This window comes from Trachymyrmex septentrionalis, unplaced genomic scaffold (genome assembly GCF_001594115.1).
Source record: "Trachymyrmex septentrionalis isolate Tsep2-gDNA-1 unplaced genomic scaffold, Tsep1.0 scaffold40, whole genome shotgun sequence".
Lineage (NCBI taxonomy): Eukaryota > Metazoa > Arthropoda > Insecta > Hymenoptera > Formicidae > Trachymyrmex > Trachymyrmex septentrionalis.
In genome coordinates, this window is record NW_017305569.1 from 1,491,551 (window position 1) to 1,514,984 (window position 23,434).

General features: G+C 31.0%; 3 protein-coding genes across 8 annotated transcripts in view; 1 reads left to right on the forward strand and 2 right to left on the reverse strand.

The window, feature by feature from the left end:
• LOC108750983 (actin-interacting protein 1) overlaps positions 1-4,324 on the forward strand; it is a 5,254-nt gene extending 930 nt beyond the window's left edge. The window contains exons 2-13 of the mRNA XM_018490889.1: positions 693-814; positions 894-984; positions 1,277-1,424; positions 1,531-1,698; positions 1,789-1,957; positions 2,051-2,179; positions 2,270-2,374; positions 2,480-2,800; positions 3,047-3,166; positions 3,244-3,402; positions 3,931-4,081; positions 4,142-4,324. Of these exons, the coding sequence (XP_018346391.1) occupies positions 693-814; positions 894-984; positions 1,277-1,424; positions 1,531-1,698; positions 1,789-1,957; positions 2,051-2,179; positions 2,270-2,374; positions 2,480-2,800; positions 3,047-3,166; positions 3,244-3,402; positions 3,931-4,081; positions 4,142-4,251 (1,793 nt within the window). The 3' untranslated portion in view covers positions 4,252-4,324. The remainder of the gene's footprint in view (positions 1-692; positions 815-893; positions 985-1,276; positions 1,425-1,530; positions 1,699-1,788; positions 1,958-2,050; positions 2,180-2,269; positions 2,375-2,479; positions 2,801-3,046; positions 3,167-3,243; positions 3,403-3,930; positions 4,082-4,141) is intronic.
• Positions 4,325-4,334: 10 nt separating this feature from the next.
• On the reverse strand, positions 4,335-11,521 carry LOC108750994 (modifier of mdg4). 5 transcript variants are annotated; one of them, XM_018490905.1, is made up of 5 exons: positions 11,285-11,521; positions 10,003-10,062; positions 9,752-9,942; positions 9,097-9,273; positions 4,335-6,404 (listed from the first exon to the last, which is right to left on the reverse strand). In XM_018490905.1, exons 2-5 carry the CDS (start codon positions 10,025-10,027, stop codon positions 5,736-5,738), a joined length of 1,062 nt encoding a protein of 353 aa, XP_018346407.1. In that variant the 5' UTR covers positions 10,028-10,062; positions 11,285-11,521; the 3' UTR covers positions 4,335-5,735. The 5 variants fall into 5 exon arrangements, with proteins under 5 accessions (XP_018346407.1, XP_018346406.1, XP_018346410.1 ...); XM_018490904.1 differs by having other exon boundaries at positions 9,752-9,945; XM_018490908.1 differs by lacking the exon at positions 10,003-10,062 and having other exon boundaries at positions 4,336-6,404.
• A 4,313-nt stretch (positions 11,522-15,834) lies between these two features.
• Positions 15,835-23,434, reverse strand: part of LOC108750978 (WD repeat, SAM and U-box domain-containing protein 1-like) — a 9,353-nt gene continuing 1,753 nt past the window's right edge. Inside the window, exons 2-18 of one of the 2 annotated variants that reach the window (XM_018490873.1) lie at positions 21,557-21,690; positions 21,287-21,458; positions 20,450-20,595; positions 20,050-20,276; positions 19,726-19,964; positions 19,564-19,654; positions 19,396-19,505; positions 19,195-19,337; positions 18,946-19,138; positions 18,730-18,875; positions 17,863-18,080; positions 17,495-17,760; positions 17,325-17,415; positions 16,598-16,692; positions 16,342-16,503; positions 16,122-16,266; positions 15,835-16,028 (exon numbers count right to left, since the gene is read on the reverse strand). In XM_018490873.1, coding sequence (XP_018346375.1) covers positions 15,868-16,028; positions 16,122-16,266; positions 16,342-16,503; positions 16,598-16,692; positions 17,325-17,415; positions 17,495-17,760; positions 17,863-18,080; positions 18,730-18,875; positions 18,946-19,138; positions 19,195-19,337; positions 19,396-19,505; positions 19,564-19,654; positions 19,726-19,964; positions 20,050-20,276; positions 20,450-20,595; positions 21,287-21,458; positions 21,557-21,663 — 2,712 coding nt within the window. In that variant the 5' untranslated portion in view covers positions 21,664-21,690 and the 3' untranslated portion in view covers positions 15,835-15,867. The remainder of the gene's footprint in view (positions 16,029-16,121; positions 16,267-16,341; positions 16,504-16,597; positions 16,693-17,324; positions 17,416-17,494; positions 17,761-17,862; positions 18,081-18,729; positions 18,876-18,945; positions 19,139-19,194; positions 19,338-19,395; positions 19,506-19,563; positions 19,655-19,725; positions 19,965-20,049; positions 20,277-20,449; positions 20,596-21,286; positions 21,459-21,556; positions 21,691-23,434) is intronic. The other variant, XM_018490874.1, reaches the window with a different exon arrangement.

A 23,434-nucleotide genomic window follows, 5' to 3' on the forward strand; every position in this document is an offset into this window, starting at 1 on the left:
AAAACATTTGAAGAAAAAAGAAAGAGAAAAATAAAAAATTATTATTGTTATATTTAAAATAATATATTATATAATATTACTTAAAATAACTTTTTTTTTGCAAATTATCTTATTAATACGCGTATAAAATTCTTTAAACAACATTATTTCTAGAATTATATCCATGTATGATGCAGGATATACTGTAGCTTGTTAGCGCTCAAAATAATTCGAAATATTAGAAGCTGGACTTATGCCAATGTATCAAGGAAGAGTATTTTGGTTCCAGCACCTGGATACATTATGCGTTGTTCGCGTGATATTTGATCTCTTTTGCGCGTTTGACAATATTTTCCTCATTTTGTGGTCATTTTACTTAATATTATGATTTCATTTGTTATGAATAGTATATCGTATAAATAAATAATTATAGAGCAAATGATATACACACAATTTTTTATGAAAAATAATATGGAATATAAAATAATATATCTATTATTAAAATGATTATATTAAAAAATTTATCTGTTCCGCAGTTTTTAAAAAATCTATACATAAATTATATATTTTGCTGCTTATATTTTAGTATTATAAATTTACAATATGCTGATGGGAAATAAATTATTGATGTTCACGTCTGGATATTTAGTTTTAATTTATTTGAAGATATTCTTGTTTCTTTATTTTATAGTTTCTGCTTTTTTATATTATAGAATATATATTTGCTGCATTACCAAGGACCCAAAGAGGACAACCTCTTGTATTAGGCGGCGATCCCAAAGGAAAGAACTTTTTATATACCAATGGTAACAGTGTTATCATTAGAAATATTGATGTGAGTTTATATATTGCAATAAATGCTTACTACTAATAACAGACAGACACACTAATTTGCGTATCTCGGAACATTGCAGAATCCAGCAATTGCAGATGTTTATACAGAACATTCTTGTCCTGTGAACGTTGCCAAATATTCTCCTAGTGGTTTTTACATAGCTTCGGGAGGTACGTTATACTTTAATTGTAATATTTAATTTTACCGGGATTTTTAATTATTTGAATATTATGTGTGTGTGTGTGTGTGTACATTATCTTTACATGGAAATTATTATCCGTAAATAACATGGTGCATAATATTTAATATTTGTAATCTTTGATAATTGTGCGTTATCACTTTTTCATTGAGATTTTTATAATACATAGAATGTCACAGCATCTGAATTATTTTTCAATTTATTTTTCAACTTATATTAAATTTTAATATATGAAGGAACCAATGTAGTATGATTTATTTCAGATCAGTCGGGTAAAGTACGTATTTGGGATACAGTTAACAAGGAGCATATATTAAAAAATGAATTCCACCCTATTGGCGGACCCATCAAAGACATTGCTTGGTCACCGGATAGTCAGCGCATGGTCGTGGTCGGAGAAGGAAGAGAAAGGTATACTTTGCTCACTAGAATGCGTAGAAGAAGTAAGACATATTATTAAAGAATTAAGATAGATCGTTAAAGAAATAATATTGACATGTTAATAATTTATGTTTAGATTTGGGCATGTCTTTATGGCAGAAACAGGAACGTCGGTGGGTGAGATCTCTGGTCAAAGTAAATCTATCAACTCATGCGATTTTAGACCGGCTAGACCATTTAGATTAATAACTGGAAGTGAAGATAACACTATTGGAATATTCGAAGGCCCTCCATTCAAATTCAAGTATGTACACATACGCAAAATTTAGTTTATATTCTATTGAGAGTGAGAATTTTAATTCTTCATGTGATTCATTATATGTTATTTATATAGGATGACAAAGCAAGAGCATACTCGTTTCGTTCAAACTGTACGTTATTCTCCTGACGGAAATCTGTTTGCTTCTGGTGGATTCGACGGGAAAGTATTTTTGTATAATGGAACAACCTCTGATTTTGTTGGAGAAATAGGATCCCCTGCACATCAAGGTGGAGTCTATGGGGTATGTAATCTAATTCGTTTAATGTAATGTGATGTGACATAAGAACGATTACAAATTATTTAAAATAAATATACAACACATTTATATTTACAGGTTGCATGGAAGCCTGATAGTAAGCAATTATTAACCGCCTCTGGAGATAAAACCTGTAAACTGTGGGATGTAGAAACACGTTCTTTAATTACGGAATTCAACATGGGAACGACGGTCGACGATCAACAAGTAATTTATAAATCAGTTTAAAGATTCACGGAAAGGCACAGTATGCAAGTAAATATTAAAAGAAGTATTAAAATAATCTGTGTGTTCCAGGTGAGCTGTCTATGGCAAGAAAAACATTTATTATCCGTGTCACTTAGCGGCTTCATCAATTATCTTGACGTCGACAATCCTGAGAAGCCTATAAAGATAATAAAAGTAATTCCTGTTTCTTATTGATTAATCTTTTTTAAAGTTCTAATTTAATTGTTCTTGATATATTTTTTTCATTATATCAGTTTTGATCCAATATTTTTTTTTCAGGGTCATAATAAACCAATAACGGTGCTAACATTAAGTCCTGATAGAAGTACGATTTACACCGGTTCTCACGATGGCTATATCACCAATTGGAATGCGGAAACAGGTGAAAATGAACGTGTACAAGGGCACGGTCATGGTAATCAAATTAACGGGATGAAGGCTACGGGTAACTTGCTCTATACCGCTGGCATTGACGATACTTTAAGGTCAGTCGATATTGCGACGAATGCATACGCAGAGACCAGTGTGGTAAAATTGGATTCGCAACCACGAGGATTGGATATATATAACGATATAGTTGTGGTGGCTTCAGTTCGACAGGTAGGCATCGAATGTAAAATGTCTACAAAGATAATTTTTTTGATTTTTCGAATTTATTCAGTAAATTTAACAAAATATTTAGCAAGTTTAAAATTAACTTAGCTAAAAACGTAGTAAGGATAATTTTTTTACACTATTATAGGACTTGTTAAATATATTTTTAAAAACTATGAGCATCTTTATAGACATTTTGCACTTGGAAATTTTGTATAATAATGATGTTACCATTAATACTGTATTTTGCAGATCGCAGTTACGCAAGATGGCAAAAAGCTGTCCAGTTTATCAATCGATTATGAACCATCGTGCGTATCAATTAATCAAGAAATCGGAGATGTAGCTGTTGGATCCACATCTGACAATAAAGTTCGTCTGTTACTTATAGTATACGAAAAATGTAAAAAATTGATTCATATGCTATTATCAAGCTTTGTACAATGTAGGTTTATATTTACGAGTTGTCGGACACTACATTAACTCAAAAGACTGAACTAGAACACCTGGGTCCAGTTACGGATGCCTCATATAGTCCTGATAATAAATATTTAGTTGCCTGTGATGCAAACAGAAAAGTTATATTGTATACTGTACCAGAATATAAGGTAAAGTACTTTACATAAAGGATAATTTAAATTATTTAAATTCAATTATTCACAGTTAAAAATGTAGTTGTAAGTCTTGCATGATCGAATATTTGTTATATGCTATCAGTAATACTGTGTTTAGAAATGTGCAAGAATAGTAATAATACTAAAATTTTTAATTCAAAAAGTTTTGCTTTTTTATCATAATTCAACATGTATAATTGTAATAAAGAGTTAGTAAAAAAACTTAACAGAAAATTCCGTCTAAAGCTCTAAATTTAAATAGATAAATACTCATAGCATTTATTCACTAAATTTAATTGTAATATAACGCACTATAACGTTGGAGCAATATTTGCTATGCATAAAGTAATTAAGCATAAAGTAATGCTTTCATTAATAAATTAATTGCTATTAATGGCTTGTTATGTGCTTATTGGATTAACAGAGGGTGAGTAGTATAAATGGAACTAAATATTATACAAATACAGTTTGAAGAAAACAATTTTAGGATATAAATCTAAATTATTTTGATTTGATTTGCAGCTTGCACATAATAGAGAATGGGGTTTTCACAATGCAAGAGTAAACTCTGTTGCTTGGTCTCCAAACTGTGACATGGTTGCAAGTGGTAGTCTTGATACCACTATCATCATTTGGAGTGTGACAAATCCAGCGAAACATACTATCATTAAAAGTGAGTGTAGCAAATATCCTTTTGTAAATGAATCGCAATTAATAAACATTTATATTTCAGATGCTCATCCTCAGAGTCAAATAACACGCTTAGTTTGGCTGGATGAGGAAACATTAATCTCCGTCGGACAGGATTGCAATACTAAAATATGGCGTATAGAAAAAATATAACTAACTTTTGGAAGAATTTATTACCACTTCTAAGGAAACTCAGTTTTGGAGGCATTTTATTTATTTCGTAGTCTACAAAAAAAAATATTGTATATTATTTTTTAATACAATTCTTGATATATGATTAAAAAATTATATTGCAATGTCTTTTGCACCTTTTGTATCAACTTTATTAGTAGAATAATTCACATCCCATATAACTAAGATTCTGCGGTTCTTTCATTGCTACAGCTTTATTTTTGCACATATGTAGAGATATTGCATTTTCACTAAGAGTCACACGACTTATCTAACTTGTCTTTATTAAAACAATATAACAATAACAAGAAAGCGATAACAATTCGAACACTAAAGGTCTTCAGGAACATGATCACACTTTGTACATTTAAAGATGGAATCCCATGGCCCGTGGCTTGGCATGACTCGGAAAGCCTATATGCGCCATGGAACCAGGATGACTGGTTATCCCTCACGGTTTGTAGCTCATGGCACATCATTTTTGAAAATTGGTATAAGTTTCGCGAGCCAAAGAAATCTTCGTGAACAGACGAGCCGATAAGGCATCTTATCCTATTGAATCGTCAATGATCGTGTTCAGAATGTTTATTTTGTAAATGTTGAAAGTTTTCTTTGCTGATATAGGACTATAGAAGATATCTAAATAAGATCTAAGTATAATTAAATTAGCGCAAAAGAAAACTTTCAACAGTAGTAGTAAAAACAAAATAAATATTCTGTTGAACGTGGCCAATACTTGCAAAGTTGTTTCATATACATTTTTTCATGTAATTATAGAAACTCAACAATTTTTTTATCATTCTACTCCATACTACGACTTGAATGATCAAAAAGTCACTTATAATGTCTCGACTAGCAATAATATAAACAACAATCTCACACATTTATATACAAGCATAGAGAAATTGGGTGGTGCAATAACGGTAGTTAATTATTTTGTTCAATCAAGGTGCAAGCCCTTTGACTCGCGTAATTTACCGACAGTTTAGCGAGCTGATAAGCCGCGAGCTATAGTGAACCATCCTGTTTCTACGGTGCGCCGTAGGACCAGGATGACTTACTATTTTAGCTTTTTTTTATATCAATTTTGAGACTAATCGTGTGACGAGTCATGCTGAACCGCGGGCCATGGGACCTCACTTTAAACGAAGATGTTATTACGACTTGTCTTATCATTAATCAGTCCAGTGCTGCTCTTACAAATTCAATTATGTTCATAATCTATCATTTATCATAAATAGGTATATAGGTAATCATTCTAAATTATTCTCTAATCCAACATATCTAAAACAATGTTCAATTATTTTTAATTAATGAAATAATTTCATTTCAATTTTTTTCCCTTTCTTTTTTTTTGTAATTTAACGAAAAAAAATAATTTTTAACAGAAAGATATATTTTGATGGAAAGGTATCCTAGCGAGGGTTAAAATGTCTATATAGAATAACACAATAGTGACTTTATCATCACATTATTGATGGTTTTGACGTACTATATCGTGGACGTTTTTGAGAAGAAGCTACAGGATGCCTGTAGGACACATGTTTCCTGAGAGCGTCTCGTGATCGCGACACGTGTGAACAGGATGTGCAACTGTACGAGCTATTACTATGCGTCTCCATGTGTACTCGCAAGTTGTATTGATTACTTAATTGTTTACCACAAATAAGACAAGTGACACTGGATTTGTTGTAACTCTGAGAAGTTCTACTAGGTGTGGACGCTGCAAGCAACTTGAAACTTGCATCCCACACAGCTGGCGGTGGTTTTACATCTTCTGTAATGACTTGATCCTCCATAATCGGCGCTGTCTCGTCTGCTATGTTCTCCGAATAGCCTCTATCGACATACTTATTAACAGATACGTTAACAGGAACAGACATTTTTTCCCTTTGGTTTAACTTCGCGTTTATAGAGTAATAGGGCTTCGTCTTCACGCAATACGGTATACTTTCTTGGTCATTATTAGGTTCCTCATCCTCTAAAGTATCCATTTTAGGCAATGATACAGATTCTGATGATCCAGGAGGTATTACATTATCTTTCTCTGTCTTTATTATCTCTTCGTTCAGTCTTTCCTGAGGTTGCATTACTGGTGACTGCACATACACGTCGTTATCCTGTCTCGAATTTTTCTGAAATAAGAAGACACTCATAATTATGTAAATTATTAAATAATTATCATATTTCTCCATTAAAAACACTGCACTATTAAACACGACAAAAAATATATAATTTAAAGGTGTATTAACTATGCGGTCATATGCTTTTATGCATTTATATTAAAGGTATGTTAAGTTACAATAAAATAATATTAAATAAATTTACTATTATAAAGATTTATACAAAAATACAATGCTTTCGATAATTAATAATCATAATAAATGTATTTTTTAACTTTGTGAATATAAATATTGATGATATACAATGATAAATATATCTTTTAAAATTCAAGAAAATAAGGTAAAGCATATTCTACATATATTATACAACAGGTTATGCATTGCACATTAATTATCTATTATGTGCAATTTGTTCGTATTTACTTAAAATCAATATTAGAATATATTACTTAAAGATATTTAGCATGATAATTTTTTAAACATTTGTTTTTGTTTTTTTTATTTATATTGTTCTAGAAATATACATTTGTTAAACAATACTAAGGCCCAGTTCCACAACTCACGATTAAGTCTTATCCGAGGTTCAACTTATTTATTGTCTTTTTCCAATTCTAGAATTGGAAAGAGACGAGAAACAAGTTGAACCTCGGTTAAGAGTTAACTGTGAGTTGTGGAACTGGGCCTAAGTATGCCTAATAAAATGTCTAATTTTTTATTTAAAAAATTATTTAGTCAAGAGTTGCCATTCTAACAGTTTAGCACATAAAATTCTTGACTATATCTGAAAATCATTTTCCAAAATTATTTTGTCTGTAGATTTTCATGCATTTTCTTTTTTTTTTTTCTTTTAGCTAATAACATCTTTAGAATCAAGAAATTAGTGCTAAACGTTTGTTATCATCACACTTGACTAAACTGTTAAGCATTATTGTACTGCGAAAAAAAAACATAAGTGTTGTATGAAATCGCCGTTCTAACTTCGGTAATATATAGTTTTAGTAATTTAGAGATTCATGGAAGAAGCTATTTTAGATATACCTGTAAAGTCATTCTATGGGGTAAGGTTCCATGGGATGCATCCACTTGCATTTAGTTGCAACACACACAACGATCTTGATCTCGTGGATATCGTTTTTATTCATTATCGTTCCTTCGATGCATGTATGAACATAATATGTGTAGCGGTATAATTCCTTCGTGAAGTACTTCTTGAGGAACGACAGTGAATGTGTTTAAGTAACCTGAACAAAACAACACGATCAGGATAATATAAAAACATTAAGTGAGGAACAAGCGAACGCGAATTTTGCTTCGTTCTCCGTTCTGCTGAAGTACGAAAGAAATTAATTATCTGCGACCTTTTGAGAAAATATATTCGTGAGAATATTATGGCAATTCTGTACTCTTTAAGTATATTGGTATTGAACATGAATATTCCAAAGATAGTGTTTACAATACATGTGCAAAGAGTTATAATATGTACATATTGAATTTATCATGATTTACAGATAAGACAAATTCTACTTAATGAGATACTTAACAGATTTGTTTACAACTCTAACAAATGCTTACAACACTTACACTGCTATCGCATATAAATATAATTGTATCATAGATATAATATGCAACGTGTTACAATTTAAAAAAAAAATTGAAAAATAATATACTGACATTCTATTAATTGTAAGAAGCAATATTATTTATGAGCTATATCGAATATACTATTAAACAAATATTACAATGCATAAACAGTTGTATATCAATGTTAATGAAAAAAAGGAGAAAAAATGTGAAAGGAAAATGCATTGTGGTTTAAAATGGTGCAACTTATTAATAGAAAATTGTTGCATAAGTTTTGTATAACTATATATTATATACTGACTATATTGTTGAGCGTATCAACAATACAATTATTTTGTGCAAATTTACAACAGACAAATTTGTGTGAAAAATAAAAAATATTTAGTATATATTCGTAACGAATAGTAAGAACTGTTAGGAGTTATATTCCTGTATAACGGCGTTTAAAAAACCCATGCTTTGTTATAAGCAATTAAAAATTTTCGTTTGAGGACAAGCGTATTAAAAAGATTAAATATTATTCATGCTAATTACCTTAAGTACTAAAAAAAACACGCCATTAATTTAATAACAAGAAAATGGCAGTCTTTATTTCTGAATATATTATAGTACAATAAAATTATTATATACATTTAGCTCCCTGATTATTTATATATTATTTATATATTTCTTATGCAATACGCGCACGCTTGTATTCGATCTGACGTTGAAACTTAGTAATAATAATGAAAATCATATTTTCATAATTTGTATGTCTCAGATACAAATAATTACTGTAATTCGGAAATTAATTAATAAAAAAAAATTAGTATGTAATACGCGCACCTAAAATAAAGAAATTAAATATTTTATCATTATTTTATTATTTTATCATTATTTTTCGTTATATTAAGACAAAGAAATTTCACGAACAATAAATATAAATGTATTTTATATGACGCCAAAAGTGTTGATATAAAAAATAAAATACAAGCTAAAAATGAAAATGTACAATACATTCAGAAAATACAATATAAATGCAGAGAATAGCATATTTTTTTTACATAATACAAGCTTTCCTAATACTCTTCAAAGTAGACCGTACATCTTTTTAATATCGTTTGAGCACAAAAAAATCACTTACCCCAGCCATGTCAGCTAATCCACAAATGTGCAATGTATCAGCCATAGCTAAAAGTGCAGGTAACTGTTCTTGATAAATATTCACTTCTCCATTATACATAAACTTGACCAGAGCACATAAATTTGCATATTCCATGCCTGGCAGCACAATGACCGGATGTTGCAAAACACTTAAGTCCTAAAAATGTTTTCATAGAATTCTCATCACTGTTAGTTTGATAACTACATATTTGATCGCATATATAAGCGACACAATATTAACTTAACATCACAGTTTGAATTAATTTAGAAATCCATTACATTTAGCTTATTCAAGCAAATTAACTATCCAAAATAATTTTATTCTTGGTATTAGATGTTATTACTTATAAAAAAAAGAAACAAGTAAAAAAGCACGAAAATAATATAATATTATAATATAATATTAAAATAGAGAGATAATTCAAAAAAATATAAAAAAATTCGTATATTTATTACGTCATTAATAAATCAATGTTACTCAAAACGTTTCATAAAAGAAAAAATTATTAAGATTAAGTCTAAGAAAGAAACAAACTCCAATTAAAATATAAGCAAACAAAAAATATATATTTAAAAGCCATGAAGTCTTCATGGCTTGCATAACATGATTGAGACAGTTTTATATGTATAAATACCTTAAAAAGTTCTTTAAAGTAATAACTACAAGCCGAGAGTATAATTCTATGAGCATGAATATGTCTACCGCCGGCACTGAGCGTAACGTCTGTCAGATGACCACCGTCAAGCAACTTTGGTAACGAGCTCAAGAGAGTATTTTGAAAATTATGCCACCGTAAACAGAACTGTTGACCTTCCATGTCTCTGCCTGCTGTAAGAAAAAAAGGATCACCATATTGAAACATTGTTTTATAAAAAGAAAAATTACCAGAATTAAGTCTCAATGACTGCATAAGAAAGAAAATACAGCCCCAGTTTGCAGGAAAATCTAAGCAAACAAAATATATGAACTTAAAAGACATGAAATCTTCATGATGCCTTGAATTTGTATAAACTTATTCTTTCGCAAAGGATTAAAACAATGCAGTGGATATTTTATTACATAATATACAAGTTCATATCTGTATTCATTCATGCGTATCTAATCTAATGATAACTCTCCAGAGCTAACGTTAAAATCCATAGCAAAAAGCAAGTTTTTTAACTCATCATTACTCAATCGTATTATGCATAAATATAGTTTTTATGGAGCAAAGTTGCATTTGTGCATAAAGCAATTAATCAATCAATGGATTAAAAAACTTGTGCTTGTAGTTATTGATGTTGAATCTGTAAGATCCATTTAATTTATGCAATAGCGAATTTGAATGAATGCATTAATGCACACTGACGAATATTAAAGTTATGGATACACTGATTTAATCCAAATGTAAAGGTGAAATGCAAATATTTCGAATTATAAATACATATATACCTTATCTAACAGCACAGTAAATTATATATTGAAGAGTTCGAGGTATAAGATGTTTCTTTCATATTAAATACACATATATTTTTGCGTCAATTTGTATACAGTCTCAAGTGCATACTGAGTGCATCCAATCGAATTCGCTATTAATTAAAAAGCACTAATTTCATGGAACCAAAACTCTTATAAAAAAGAATCAATACTAAGTATATTTTAATAGAAATAATTCAAATTTACAAATGTAACATAAAGAAAATTTACATTTATGGCAAAGAGATTTATAATTAAATGGATCCAATAGACCTACCGTCAACTTCGGAGGAGCTTAAACATTAATCAGGCACGTAACAAAAAAAATTCGATTCTCTCGTCGTACAGGATAAAGGTTATAAAAGCCACGAAACTGCAGGGTGAAAGATGATTTTCTTCTGGTCGATTCAAAAGAGAGATCTAAAATTTAGCAAGATCTACGTCGCGAGTTCACGACGTAAGGGAGGTGGGGCGGCAGTCCGAGAGATACAGAGGGAGACAATACTATTTATTTAATCAGGCTCTGTGCAGGTTCCAGCCAAATCTATTATTGTACTCAGGTATGGCTGGAGGAAAAGGACGGCCGTCGCGTAGCCGCGATTCGCGACAACTCACGGTGGACAACTCAATAACACCGATATAGGGATGCCAAGGCATCGACACGTCTGTGAAAAACAGAGAGACCGAGAGCCCCGCGTCTATCGTGCCTTACCTCGTGAAAATCGTTGGACGTTGTCCGTCACAAACGACCCGTTCTCAGCGTAAAACTGTCCCTCTCATCTGGCAAGCGCCATAATCGCGATTGACGCGGATTACACGATCATGAGAGATGCACGTTAAACCACATACCACATAGCTGATGGCCATCTTTTGATGGTACTTAGAATTTATTTACACAATTGCCAATTTAGCGATTTTGTCGCAATTTCAGGTGTCATCTTGGGCTGGGTTCGGGCAGATGCTATTAATGCTATTAGAATGACATATTCTATCTTCATCGTTCATTAAACGTGAAACAAGGATAATATGACACACAAATAGCGTTGATAGCGTGCTCCCCGAACACAGCCTTGATGAACAAATGTTAGCTAATGATGACTTTAATTAATAAGTTTGCAATATTCAAATTTTACGTGCTTAACGGGCTAATATATAATACTGCTTAGTATAAATGATTTTGCTACTTTGGACTATTTATTTTAGTGCTATAATTGGCGACAGGTGTAGCGAGTGCAGCGTAGTACAGTGCCAAAGTCACTAAAAATTTGGCAATCTTGCCTAGAAACGAATTGAAATTTTACGCGATTTTCAAATTTCGAAATAGCCTTCAAAGTAGTTCGAAGGGCTATTTCGAAATTGACTTAATCGACGATTAATTCGATAAATTTGCTCAAGGCAAATTTAAATTTTGACAAATTGATCTACACTGAAATAAAAATTTTTCTATAATTTAATTTATCATTTCTAATCTTTTTTTTTATTTAATATTTATATGTTAAATGGCAAAAAATAGTAAAGATAATTTTATCCATATTAGTACAAATAATTGGCTTAATAAGTTAAACTGACAAAGTACTCTCAGAAAAATTTTTTATTACATATTAAATTCATTCCTAATTAATCTTCTTTTTTCATTTGTTAGGCAATAACAATCATGTTAACGAAATGCTTACATCTGTTACTATTTTAGTAGAACGATAGAATTATCTAGTCTTTTGTCGTTTAATATATATGTAGAAAAAGATTAGAAGATGAATTATGTACGTTTTATATGTAGAGGAAGCCCGGGCAGCGTGGACGTCTTAAGAAGAAAAAAATAACACAATTAAAATTGAGGTCAGAAACATTTTTATTCTCATAAATCTCTTAGAGGACTTAACTTTGAAATAAAAACAATGTAAGATAATATAAGATAATATAAGATATAAGATATATATCTCGAAATATTTTGTTTATATATGTTTTTGTTTAAAAAAATTAAATAAGAATAATTATATAAAGAAATGTAATTTAAAAATGAAAATTCAAATACTTTTTATTTTTTATTATTAAAAAGTTTGTTTCTGTTAGTCTTGTTTTTTGTGAGAAAATGAAAATCTTTGATAAGACAAACTACAAACATTATTAAAGATTGAAATATCTTCTTAATAAAATTGTGTATAAAAAATTAGATATTTTGTTTTTGCTTGTTCATAGCTTTGAAGTTGCTAAATGTATATCCGAGGATAGTATGTATATCACGGCTTAATATTCGGCGTTAACATATTTCTTGCATTATTGATGGAAAGTTTATTGACATTTGTTGTCGTCAATACAATCATGTTAAATATTAGACAGCAGGTAAGAATTATGCTAATAATGCACCAAATTTGTATATTTTCCAATAACATGACAGTCTTCTTTTTTTAATTTTACACCTACAGTTATTTTATGGCCATATATTTATAATTAGTACTAATCAAGTGTAATCAACATCCAGCGATATCGTCGAAGCATGACTCAACTACGAATCAGATAGCTTTTTACTCTACAGTATCTATTAATAAATGAAATGATATATAATATATATATATCATTAAATAAACTTTTATTACATTCAACGAAATCCGCTGTATAAACTATTTTTATTTCAAAAATCACAACACGAATTGTAAGCCAAAAGTTCTTTATTTTTCAGAAATATAATTCAATGTAGAATTAAACCAGTTTTTTATTCTCTAATAATGAATTTTGTTGAAATTAATAAAGTTTTATGGTCTTAACAACAGATTCTATCTGTTACATTATATTTATAAAGAGAGATATATTTTTTACAATAATTTTTTAAAACGATTAATTAATTGTAATAATAGATATACTATGATATTACAATCTTGTTGCATGTTAATTTAATGATACTTATTTTTTTATTAGAAAATATGTATGTAGGTCGAATATTATAATTACGAGTATATATTATTAGTGGAGATATATAAAAAGGAAAATCAAGAAATGATCTATATATAACCGAATGTTTATACACAACTGTCTGCTTCGATTGATATTATTATTATAATATCGATTTTATTATTTGTGTATAGTTATACAGAAAAATGACGCTTACAACTGTAAAATCGCTTAAACGCTCAAGCTCGATTGCGTCGGACTTTTCTCGATAGTGCGATTCTAAACGTGTCATTCTCGATCGTAATACATTAAAAATCGCATTCTTTTGACACACGACAAGTGAAACGATTTCTCAATTATATCACAGAAATACAGACTTTTAATTCGAGTGACAATTTGAAGACACATAATTACAAAATCGTGTTCGTAATGAGTGATTAAAAATTCGTAGAAATCATGTAAAAACCTGTGTGCATAAACGCTGATTAGAAACGATTGAGTTTTTTAATCACCTGTGACTGATTTCTCAGAAAGAGAAATCGACGGTTTACGTTCCTTTAAGCGATACACATGTATATCTTGTCATCTGTTACTGTTAATTTTATATACAGTTTTCGTAATTGTTGTTTATAACACTTAAGACTACTGTAAGAGTTAATATAGTATTATTATAAAATAATTATAGCTAGTTATATTTCATATCGTCGATTTCTAAAAAGTGTATAACAAAATCCATAGCATTTATAATTAATAATAACGTACATACAAACACTCTGTGCTTGCTATTGACAATTGACATATTAAAAACAAAACTTTTCTTTGTTAGATGTCAGTGTTATGAATAAATAAAATATATCAACAATTAATATATTGCAGCTTAATATTTGCAAATAGAAAATAACATTCTTATCACATGCAAGTTACATACGTTAAACGTATTTCTGTAATATATTACAAAGTTATATTTTAGAAAATAAGTATTGATGAAACACGATAATCTTATATAGATTAGAAAATCAAGATATTTTTTAATATCTCGAGAAATACGATAACTCCTGATCATTAGGCACAAATATTTCTATACTACTATATATTCATTCTAAAATGTGTTTATAACGCTCAAAATTGTTTATATTTATACTAAATTGAAAACTTAGTTTTCAATTGTTTTCATTACTTAAAAGTTTCAACAATTGTAAGATAATTATTTGCAACTTTGCATCCTAGCAGAAAATCATCTTAGGACCATTTAGTGTCTAAAGAAATAGTCAAAAAGCTACGGAAATAATTTTCTTCGACACTAAATAATCCTAAATATCCTTCTTTGATGCAAAATTAACCCTGTCAATGCAATCTTAGATTCGAAATTAGCTGTAATATTTATATTAATATTAAGAATGCCTTGTACCTATAAAATCATAAAATTTTCATCCGATAACACAAGAACTTTTAACTGCGAAAACGCGATTTGAGTTATAAAAACTTTGCAATGGAGATGTAAAAGAGAGATAATAACTCACGCCATGTTCGATTGAATTCGACAACTTGTAAATTCTGTTTATGCGTAGAACCGATATAAAATCCGTGTATTCTCGATATGTTTCTACATGTATATTATGTATATATGTACATGTTCGACTACTCTGTAATATCTGATATTAGACCAGCGCCTTCACTATATATCTGTAACTCTCGAAGATTGTCCATAAATTTTTGTAAACTTGTACTTGTTGCTTTGCATCAGGTATCTGGATTATTACGTGCATTGTACACGCGCTATATCGAATATTTGGAAATCCTTCGACAATATTCATTCCTAAACATTACTTCCCAATATCGATAACATGTCGTTCGGCGGTTTTTAGACACATACCGCTTCTCGATAAAAGTTATGACAATATTTTATTATTATTAAACCGTGTTCTCTCTAAGCATATCTCCAATTTCAAACTCCTCTAATGCCCGTTTCTATCAATGTAAGTTAACTTCTCGGTTCAACTTATTCTTTATCTTTTTCTAATTCTTAGAATTAGAGAAAGAGATGAATTAGTTTAAACCGAGATTAAAATTAAAATTAAATTACAATGGTAGAAACAAACGTTAGTAAAAGATCAAGAGTTATAACTTCCTTCCTAATGGCACGGTATCCTTTCGCGATTATTTTTAATTATGAAAATCTATTAATTGTAAGCTTTTTATATTTTTACATGTGTGTAACTGGTCCGCAGATACCGATCGATGTTCGAATTTCTTTCGATTCTTGTAAAGAGAACGAATCTTATTGCGTTAAAACCACTGAACATCTTGAATGTCTAACGTAAAATAAAATTGCTTATTGTGTATCATAAATTATCAACGCGTGCTCTGTTTTTTTCTTTTTTTTTTCCATAAATGTGTAAAATGCCATTACTATTGTGGTCCTTCTCCATGAAGTAGAGTGAGTATAGCGTTTCTGAGAGCGAAATTCGGAGTAAAAGAAGTATCGTGTAACGGCTCATTCGTCATCGGACTAGTATATTTTCCACATAGGAACCATTCATTTATTGCTGCCCTTTCATAAGTAAATCCATCTAGGAATAATAATTGTACACAATTAATTTTATTAAGACAAATTTTTTGGAATAATTTTTTATAAAAAAGCGATTTTTGTGTGATATTTTTACCTGAGCACTGTACAGGTTCTTTCATTATCTCGTGCGTTATAGGACACAAAAATTCATAAGGAATCTCAGACTCATCTATATTCTCCATAACATTGCAATCTTCACGCTTCAGCCAATATAATTGTTTCTTTAATATTTCCATAGCCTATAAACATTTTTAGTTTATAAGGAGTTCGATATAATGAGGTGAATAAAGTTATCATAATATTATGTATTGCACCTCTTCGTCATCTTCAAGTTCCAACCGAGATATTAGTTCATTTTCTGATACGGATAGCAAATGTCGTCCTGTTAGTCCCAAAGCAAGCACTTTCCTGGACAGTCTGGATAATTCAATGTCGTTCAACCATTTCAAAGTGTCGTATAGTTTCCAATCCGCAACCTGAACAACAAAATTTTATCAAATATTATTCAACTTCCGCACGTATGTTTCGTTCATTTCACATAATCTAAAATCGATTTATTTAATTACTGACCCTCTTTTTCTTGTTTCTCAAGCTATCCATTAAATTACTTTGTGACACCAACTGTTGCGGCACCTTCCAAACCAACACAGTTTTATCCAATGCACCTAAAAAAAATTATTATTAATGGTAAAATGATAACTGATTATGTAAAATGTGATGATAAATAAATTCTAAATGAATTTTTAGTTAAGCTTAAAATTTGTAAAATTTATAGAAACAAAATTTGCAATATAAACTTATACAAGAACAACCCTGAAAACAAAAATCGGAGCGTAAATCGAATGTAACTGGAGAATAACAGAAGTATAAACGAAACTCGTAGAAGAAAAATTGGAACAACGAAATGTAAAAGAAGTATTTACGCAATCTTCCCGTCCGTATCAGAAAATGAATTAATATCTCGGTTGGAACTTGAAGATGACGAAGAGGTGCAATACATAATATTATGATAACTTTATTCACCTCATTATATCGAACTCCTTATAAACTAAAAATGTTTATAGGCTATGGAAATATTAAAGAAACAATTATATTGGCTGAAGCGTGAAGATTGCAAGTCTTTTACATTTTGATGTTTCAATTTTCGCCTCCTAGAAGTTTTACGCTTCTGTTACTCTCCCATTACATTCGACTTACGCTCTGATTTTTATTTTCATCAGGGAACTTGATAGTTGAGCTATGTATACAAATTTATAATATTGTGTTATAATAGATGTGAGTCATATCAGTTCAAGACCTGTAGCAAAGAATGATGTGTCCTCGGAAAATGCGCAAGACGTAACAAGACTATCATGATCCTCTAGGACGTATAAACAACTTCCGGAAAACTGAAAGCGCATAACATATCGATCTTTGTGAAAATTCTCATATATTTTGTGTGAAGTGTACATTGCTTTGGTTGCTTACCACGCTCCATATACGAGCTGTTCTATCAGTCGCGACGCTACCTATAACTTCTCCGTGGACGGGCGAGAAACGGACACACATTACATTTCCACCGTGTCCGGTTAAGGATTTCTTTTCCTTGTAACTCTTTCCAATGTTGCTTGATTTAATGCTATCCGAATCGGATAATGGATTGTTTGGAATAATTATATGCCATAGTTTAACTAACGAATCGTTGCCGCATGTTGCTAGTAAATATATTTGCTGGTTTACGTCTGTGTCCCTTGCTGCAAATAGCCGTTGATTTTTGCATTATTTAATAAAGATTTCTGTAAGATAATATATGCGTGAAGATTAAAGGTAATAATAATTAAAATATTGTTTCCTACATGAACTGCACATCAAAGAGCATGGAGTAGGACTGAAGTCACATCCTTGAACACCTAGATCATGACTCGCGTCACAAACCATCAATGCTTCGGAACCATTTTTCTCGTCCAGAGTATCGAACAAACGCCAGGTGCCTTCGTTACACGCGGTCACTAAGTATCGAGAATCATGCGTAAACGCAATGGCCGATATCGCGTCGGCATGACCCTCGAAAACACTGTAAAATTGCCTAACGATTATTGTTAACTCTACAAATTACACTATCCAACCGATTTTAGACCACGAACGGAACCAAATGATTCTTACAGATTTTTTATTGCTAAAAACGAATTCGTATATAAATGAAATTGCTCTATCTGGTCAGGTTTCCGAGATATTTCAAAAGAATAAGCTCAAAAGAATAAAAAAAATGTAATTTTTAACACTTTTAATATCGATTTTCTCAAAAACCTGACATGATAGAGCAATTATATTTACGGATTCGTTTTCAGCGATCAAAAATCTATAAGAATCACTTAATCCTGTTTGTGGTTTAGAAAAAGTTAAATTTGTTAGACAGTGTTATTGTTAACTATTAAAAATAGAAAACTAAGTCTATCGAGTTACTTGCAAAAGACGCATTAAATTATGTATACATATATATATGTATTTACTGTACAAAAAAAGGATGTTTTTATTTAGTTAGATTATATTTATATATTTGTAACTCAAAATTTATTATTTTAGATTTCATCAAAGTCTGCATTTTTGTTTGAGATTCTAATTCTCGGAAAAATTTTATTTTATAAATTTTACTAAGTTTTTTATGAATTAAATATATAATATTAAATTTATAATATATTCTATATATATTGACGCATACGTACTGCAACTGATCCATAGTTTCCATGTCCCATAACATTGTCTTCTCGTCGTCACCAGCGGTAGCAATCTTCGTGCCATCAGGTGACCACCGACACACACGGATGCCTGCTCCAGAATTGACAAAAGAGGATTTTGCTTGATCGCCAGTCTGTTAACAGAAAACTGTCGTTAATAAGAAACTAAAAATACGATGTTATTCGCAAAAAAACATTTGTTACTTCTGTGTTCCAAACTAAAGTTGTTCCATCGAGAGAACAGGAGGCAAGCATTGAACCGCATGGACTAAATTCCACATAATTGACGCTGTAGGTGTGAGCGTCGAGTGGACTGAATGATTTTTCCTGTATTTTAATCACTTCCCCTCCATCCTCCTCTTCCGTTTCGACGCTCCAAATGCGCACTAATTTATCACTATAAATAAAAAAAAATTGCATAATTGTGTTACTTTTATAGTTTCAAAGATTTACCCTGATGCTGAGGCTAAAAAGTTATTTCCATGGAAGGCAACGCTGTTCACCGCACCGTTGTGCTCTTCCAATCTTTGAATCAATCTTACTTCATTAGCGTATGTCTCTACATTTTTCATTAGGTCGTGTTCATGCTTAGTACTCTAAAATGGAGAATCTCGTTAATGTTATTTTTTGTTAAAATTATCATTTATCACTTACTTTTTCAGGATCATTCACGAACCACTTTGTTCCAATATTTTTTGAAAGTTCCGAATCGACAGTTAAGTTCCCCGTCAAGTCCCACGCAATTACCGATTTATCATTAGAGCCTGTAATTATATGCCAATAATTAAATGTCAATTATCGTGGAAATACAGAAAGTATTACCTGTCGCTAATAAGCTTCCGTCGCGTGAAAAAGCGCAGCAAGCTATATATCTATTGTGACCGGAGATTATCGTCACAACCTTTCCTGAGCTCTAAAATTCAATTAAAAATTAATAAAAAATTGATTTGAATACTTGATTTTCCTCCAAGACAAGTCTCTTACCGCCTCCCAAATTACTGTCGTTTTATCGAGGCCACAGCTGGCAATATATAATCCGTTGCTGCTGAAACGGACGCAAGTTAAGGCACTGCTGTGCTTTTCCATCACTCTACAAAGCTGTACAGTGGCAGTAGACGGTTGGGCCTCGCATTTATTTTGGCTCACCGTGACTTCCCACAACTTCACGTCGTGATCGTTACCGCACGTGACCAGTTGATAAAGCTTGGTATATGGTTCGTTACCTGCGATAATAACATTATTTATCACGCATAGCAATTCTCATCTTTTCTATTTGTTCAAAATAGTATATCCGAAATATCTACATACATGTGACTTCTTGGAACGTCGAGAAGTCACAGCAAACTACTCCCATGTCGTGAGCATCATCAATCGAGACGAGTTCGGCGATGTCTTGATTGCTAGAGGTACAAGTGTCGATCAGTTCGGCAGTGGAGAACAGCTTTAGGACACCCAATGTGCATGAAGTGATCAGCCAGCTCGAATCCGGCGAGAAGGACAGGCTTTGCACAGCACCCTCGTGCTTTTGAAAACATCTACAAATCGAAATAATATGTCTCATTGTATCTTAACGAAACGCAAATTAAGACATTAAGAAAGAACTAATATTACTTAAAAGAAATTAAGGATTAAAACTTTAATTACAACATTCTTTTCATTAAACTTCTTATAAAAAAGAACATTATATATCCTCTGTAAAAGATCTTGCCTGATTAAATTACGATGAACCAAATCCCATATACAGACTTGCCCGTTATCTCCAGCGGTCGCGAGTAATGTCGAATCCGGGGAAAATCTGCAAACTCTCACCGCCTCGCCGCTTACTTGCACCATAGTATGTATCTTCGTCCCCGTCTTCGAAATTATATAAATTTATATTAACCCAAGACAATAATCGCTAAAACATGATTTATGATTTTAGACTTTTACGTGACTTAATTTTTATGTGAAATGATCCTGGTGAAAATTTTTCTCAGAGTTTTTATACGAAGTAGAACTTTTCAGAAGTACTGAGAAAATCTACGTCTTTCCTCATTTTTCATATAAGAGAATTTTTCATATAAGATTTTTCATTTTATAATTTCTGAAAAAATACATTGAACTTTTTTAACAGAAATTGTAGAATAAGAAATCTTAGAATATTTCAGAATTTATATATAATATATGAAGAATTATAGAAAAGATGTAGACTTCTCGGCACTTTAAAAAAATGTTCCAATTCGTATAAAAACTAAGAAAATGTTTTAGAGTTATAAAATTTTCAAAAATTTTTAAAAATTCTGAAATCTATATAAAAACTTAAAAAAATCATATAAAAAATTCTGAGAAAAACATTCACCAGGAGATTCTATTCCTTTTATCATTATACTCGTATGGTGCGTACCAACTATAATAACTCGCTTTAACTTCTATACGTAGATATATACAAAAAATTCATTGTGTACCATTAGTTTGCAATTTCAAAAATTAATGATATGACAATGAATTTTTTTTCGATAGTCGTATTACAAAGCGTGTTCGTATTTTTCCATATTTTTAAACCTACGCGCAAGTTCCAGAGCAGCGTGGTACCGTCTATACTGGAAGTGGCCAACATAGTGGACTGGGGGCTGACCTTGACTGAAGTAACGCCATACTTGTGCCCCATTAGGGGTGAAAAGTAAGCCTCCACGTAGCCACTGCCAGGCTGCCATTCCCAAACCCGGACGCGTTTGTCCCTGTATGTTAAAAGAAAGAAGATGATTCTGACTTCTTAATACACAGCGAAAACCCACTACACCGCGGAAATGTGTGTATATCGATAACCGATATTTACCCGGATCCTGTTACCAGAATGCAATCACCGGCGAAATCGACGCTGTTTATATCGCTGGTATAAACTGTCAAAGTCTGCAAGGCTTGCACGTCGCCTATGGCAGTCATGTTTTTTCAGATTAACGGGGTTCTTAGCTGTAAAGACGTATGAAATATTAATCAGCTGTGTCACTTCTCAAAGTCAAGTTGATATTATCTATACTTTAATGAAAAGGCGCGTGTGTTACGTAATTTTTAATTTATCAACAAGAACAATTCGAATTATATGTTACCTCTTTTGTCGACATTAAACAACGACGGATGAATTAATATTACCGCAGGTGAAACTGTCTATTCGATTAGAAATGGAATTATATACGACAGACTTTCATGTCAGATACTGAATGTCAAAATATCGACGAGCCACGGTATCATATCGTTATATTTTAAGTCATTATCTCGATAGTATCAAATGATTATGATTTGTCATAGGTATCTTTAGAATTAATGTATTCCTTCGCTAAAGGTATATACATACTCTGTCTATAGTTGTCACATAGGAATGTCGTAAGGGTAACGAGGCACGAGAGACACCTTTAACCTTCGTTTTTCAAACACTCACGAACTGCATGTGCACGTGTTTCTCAATAATATATGTACCCTGAATCGACTAACTGTTCTACAGGTGGGCACACGTACAAAGGCAGCGAGTTTCTAAAAGTCAGACAGCCTTTGGCATTGACCACCGCGCGTCGTGGCAGAAGACATTTTATTCACCACATACATTAGTTTCATTATCGTAATTGATGACTCAAGGTTCAGAAACGTTATCTATATTTCTATGGAAATTAATCGCCAAATAATAATTAAATACCGCGCAATTTTGTTATTAAAATAGAATCTTTCGATCTTGAATCAAAACGGACTCGCCTAATTTTCAGGGCGCAAATGAGAAGTTCTGAGAGTTACATTAATAATTTTTTCAGTTATCTGTACATTTCTAGTTACAAAAATTGCAACGATAAAAAAATCGCGTTATATTAAATTGAAATTTGTAAAATGTATAGGTCATAGTAAAATATGAGAATAAGCTGTATTTCTAATAAAAATACTAAGCTATACTTTTATATTAAACCCCATGTATCGTAAATAATCCACCATATAAATGCTTTGATATCAGCTCATAAGTTTTTTTGGTGTTGCAATTTTAATGACCAGCAGTATACACATCGATCATTCTATTTTTTGCAATTCTTCAGAATTTACTACGATAATAAAATGGCAATTTCTTTCAACATATAATAAAAACAGAATTATTGTCGAACTTAGATAGTGAGTTTTATCGTTGAATGTTGACGTGTACATCAAAGTACACATCGATTGTACTTATCTGTTTCATCTATGAATAAAACAAACGCAAATATTACAGCCGCAATTTCTATTAATATATTAATATATTATAGATTAACTCTTAATGTATACTTAATGTTCCGATTTTTTTATAGGATGGATCGTTTGTGTTCTGCGTTAATTTTCACTTTTACAAGAATACAAAAATTATTAAGTGATTCTTACATATATTTTAATACCTTTAGAAAATATTTGTAACGTTGTGCATTAAAAATAAAGAAAGGGTAAAGACATTTTTAAACAATAGATGCTCTAATTTCCTGGTTCCGTAAAACGCATAATGCGTTTGATGTATTATTCTATCAATAAATGTTGTTATATATTCATATGATATATTATGATATGATATATTATGATCTTAAAAGATACTTGAGCGTTTGATATTATCATTTTAGCCTTATCGTTTAATATTCGGTTAACAACAAGGATAAAATAATCATGCGCATCATGTGTTTTACAGAACGCAGTTAATATTTCAAAAAAAAAAAAA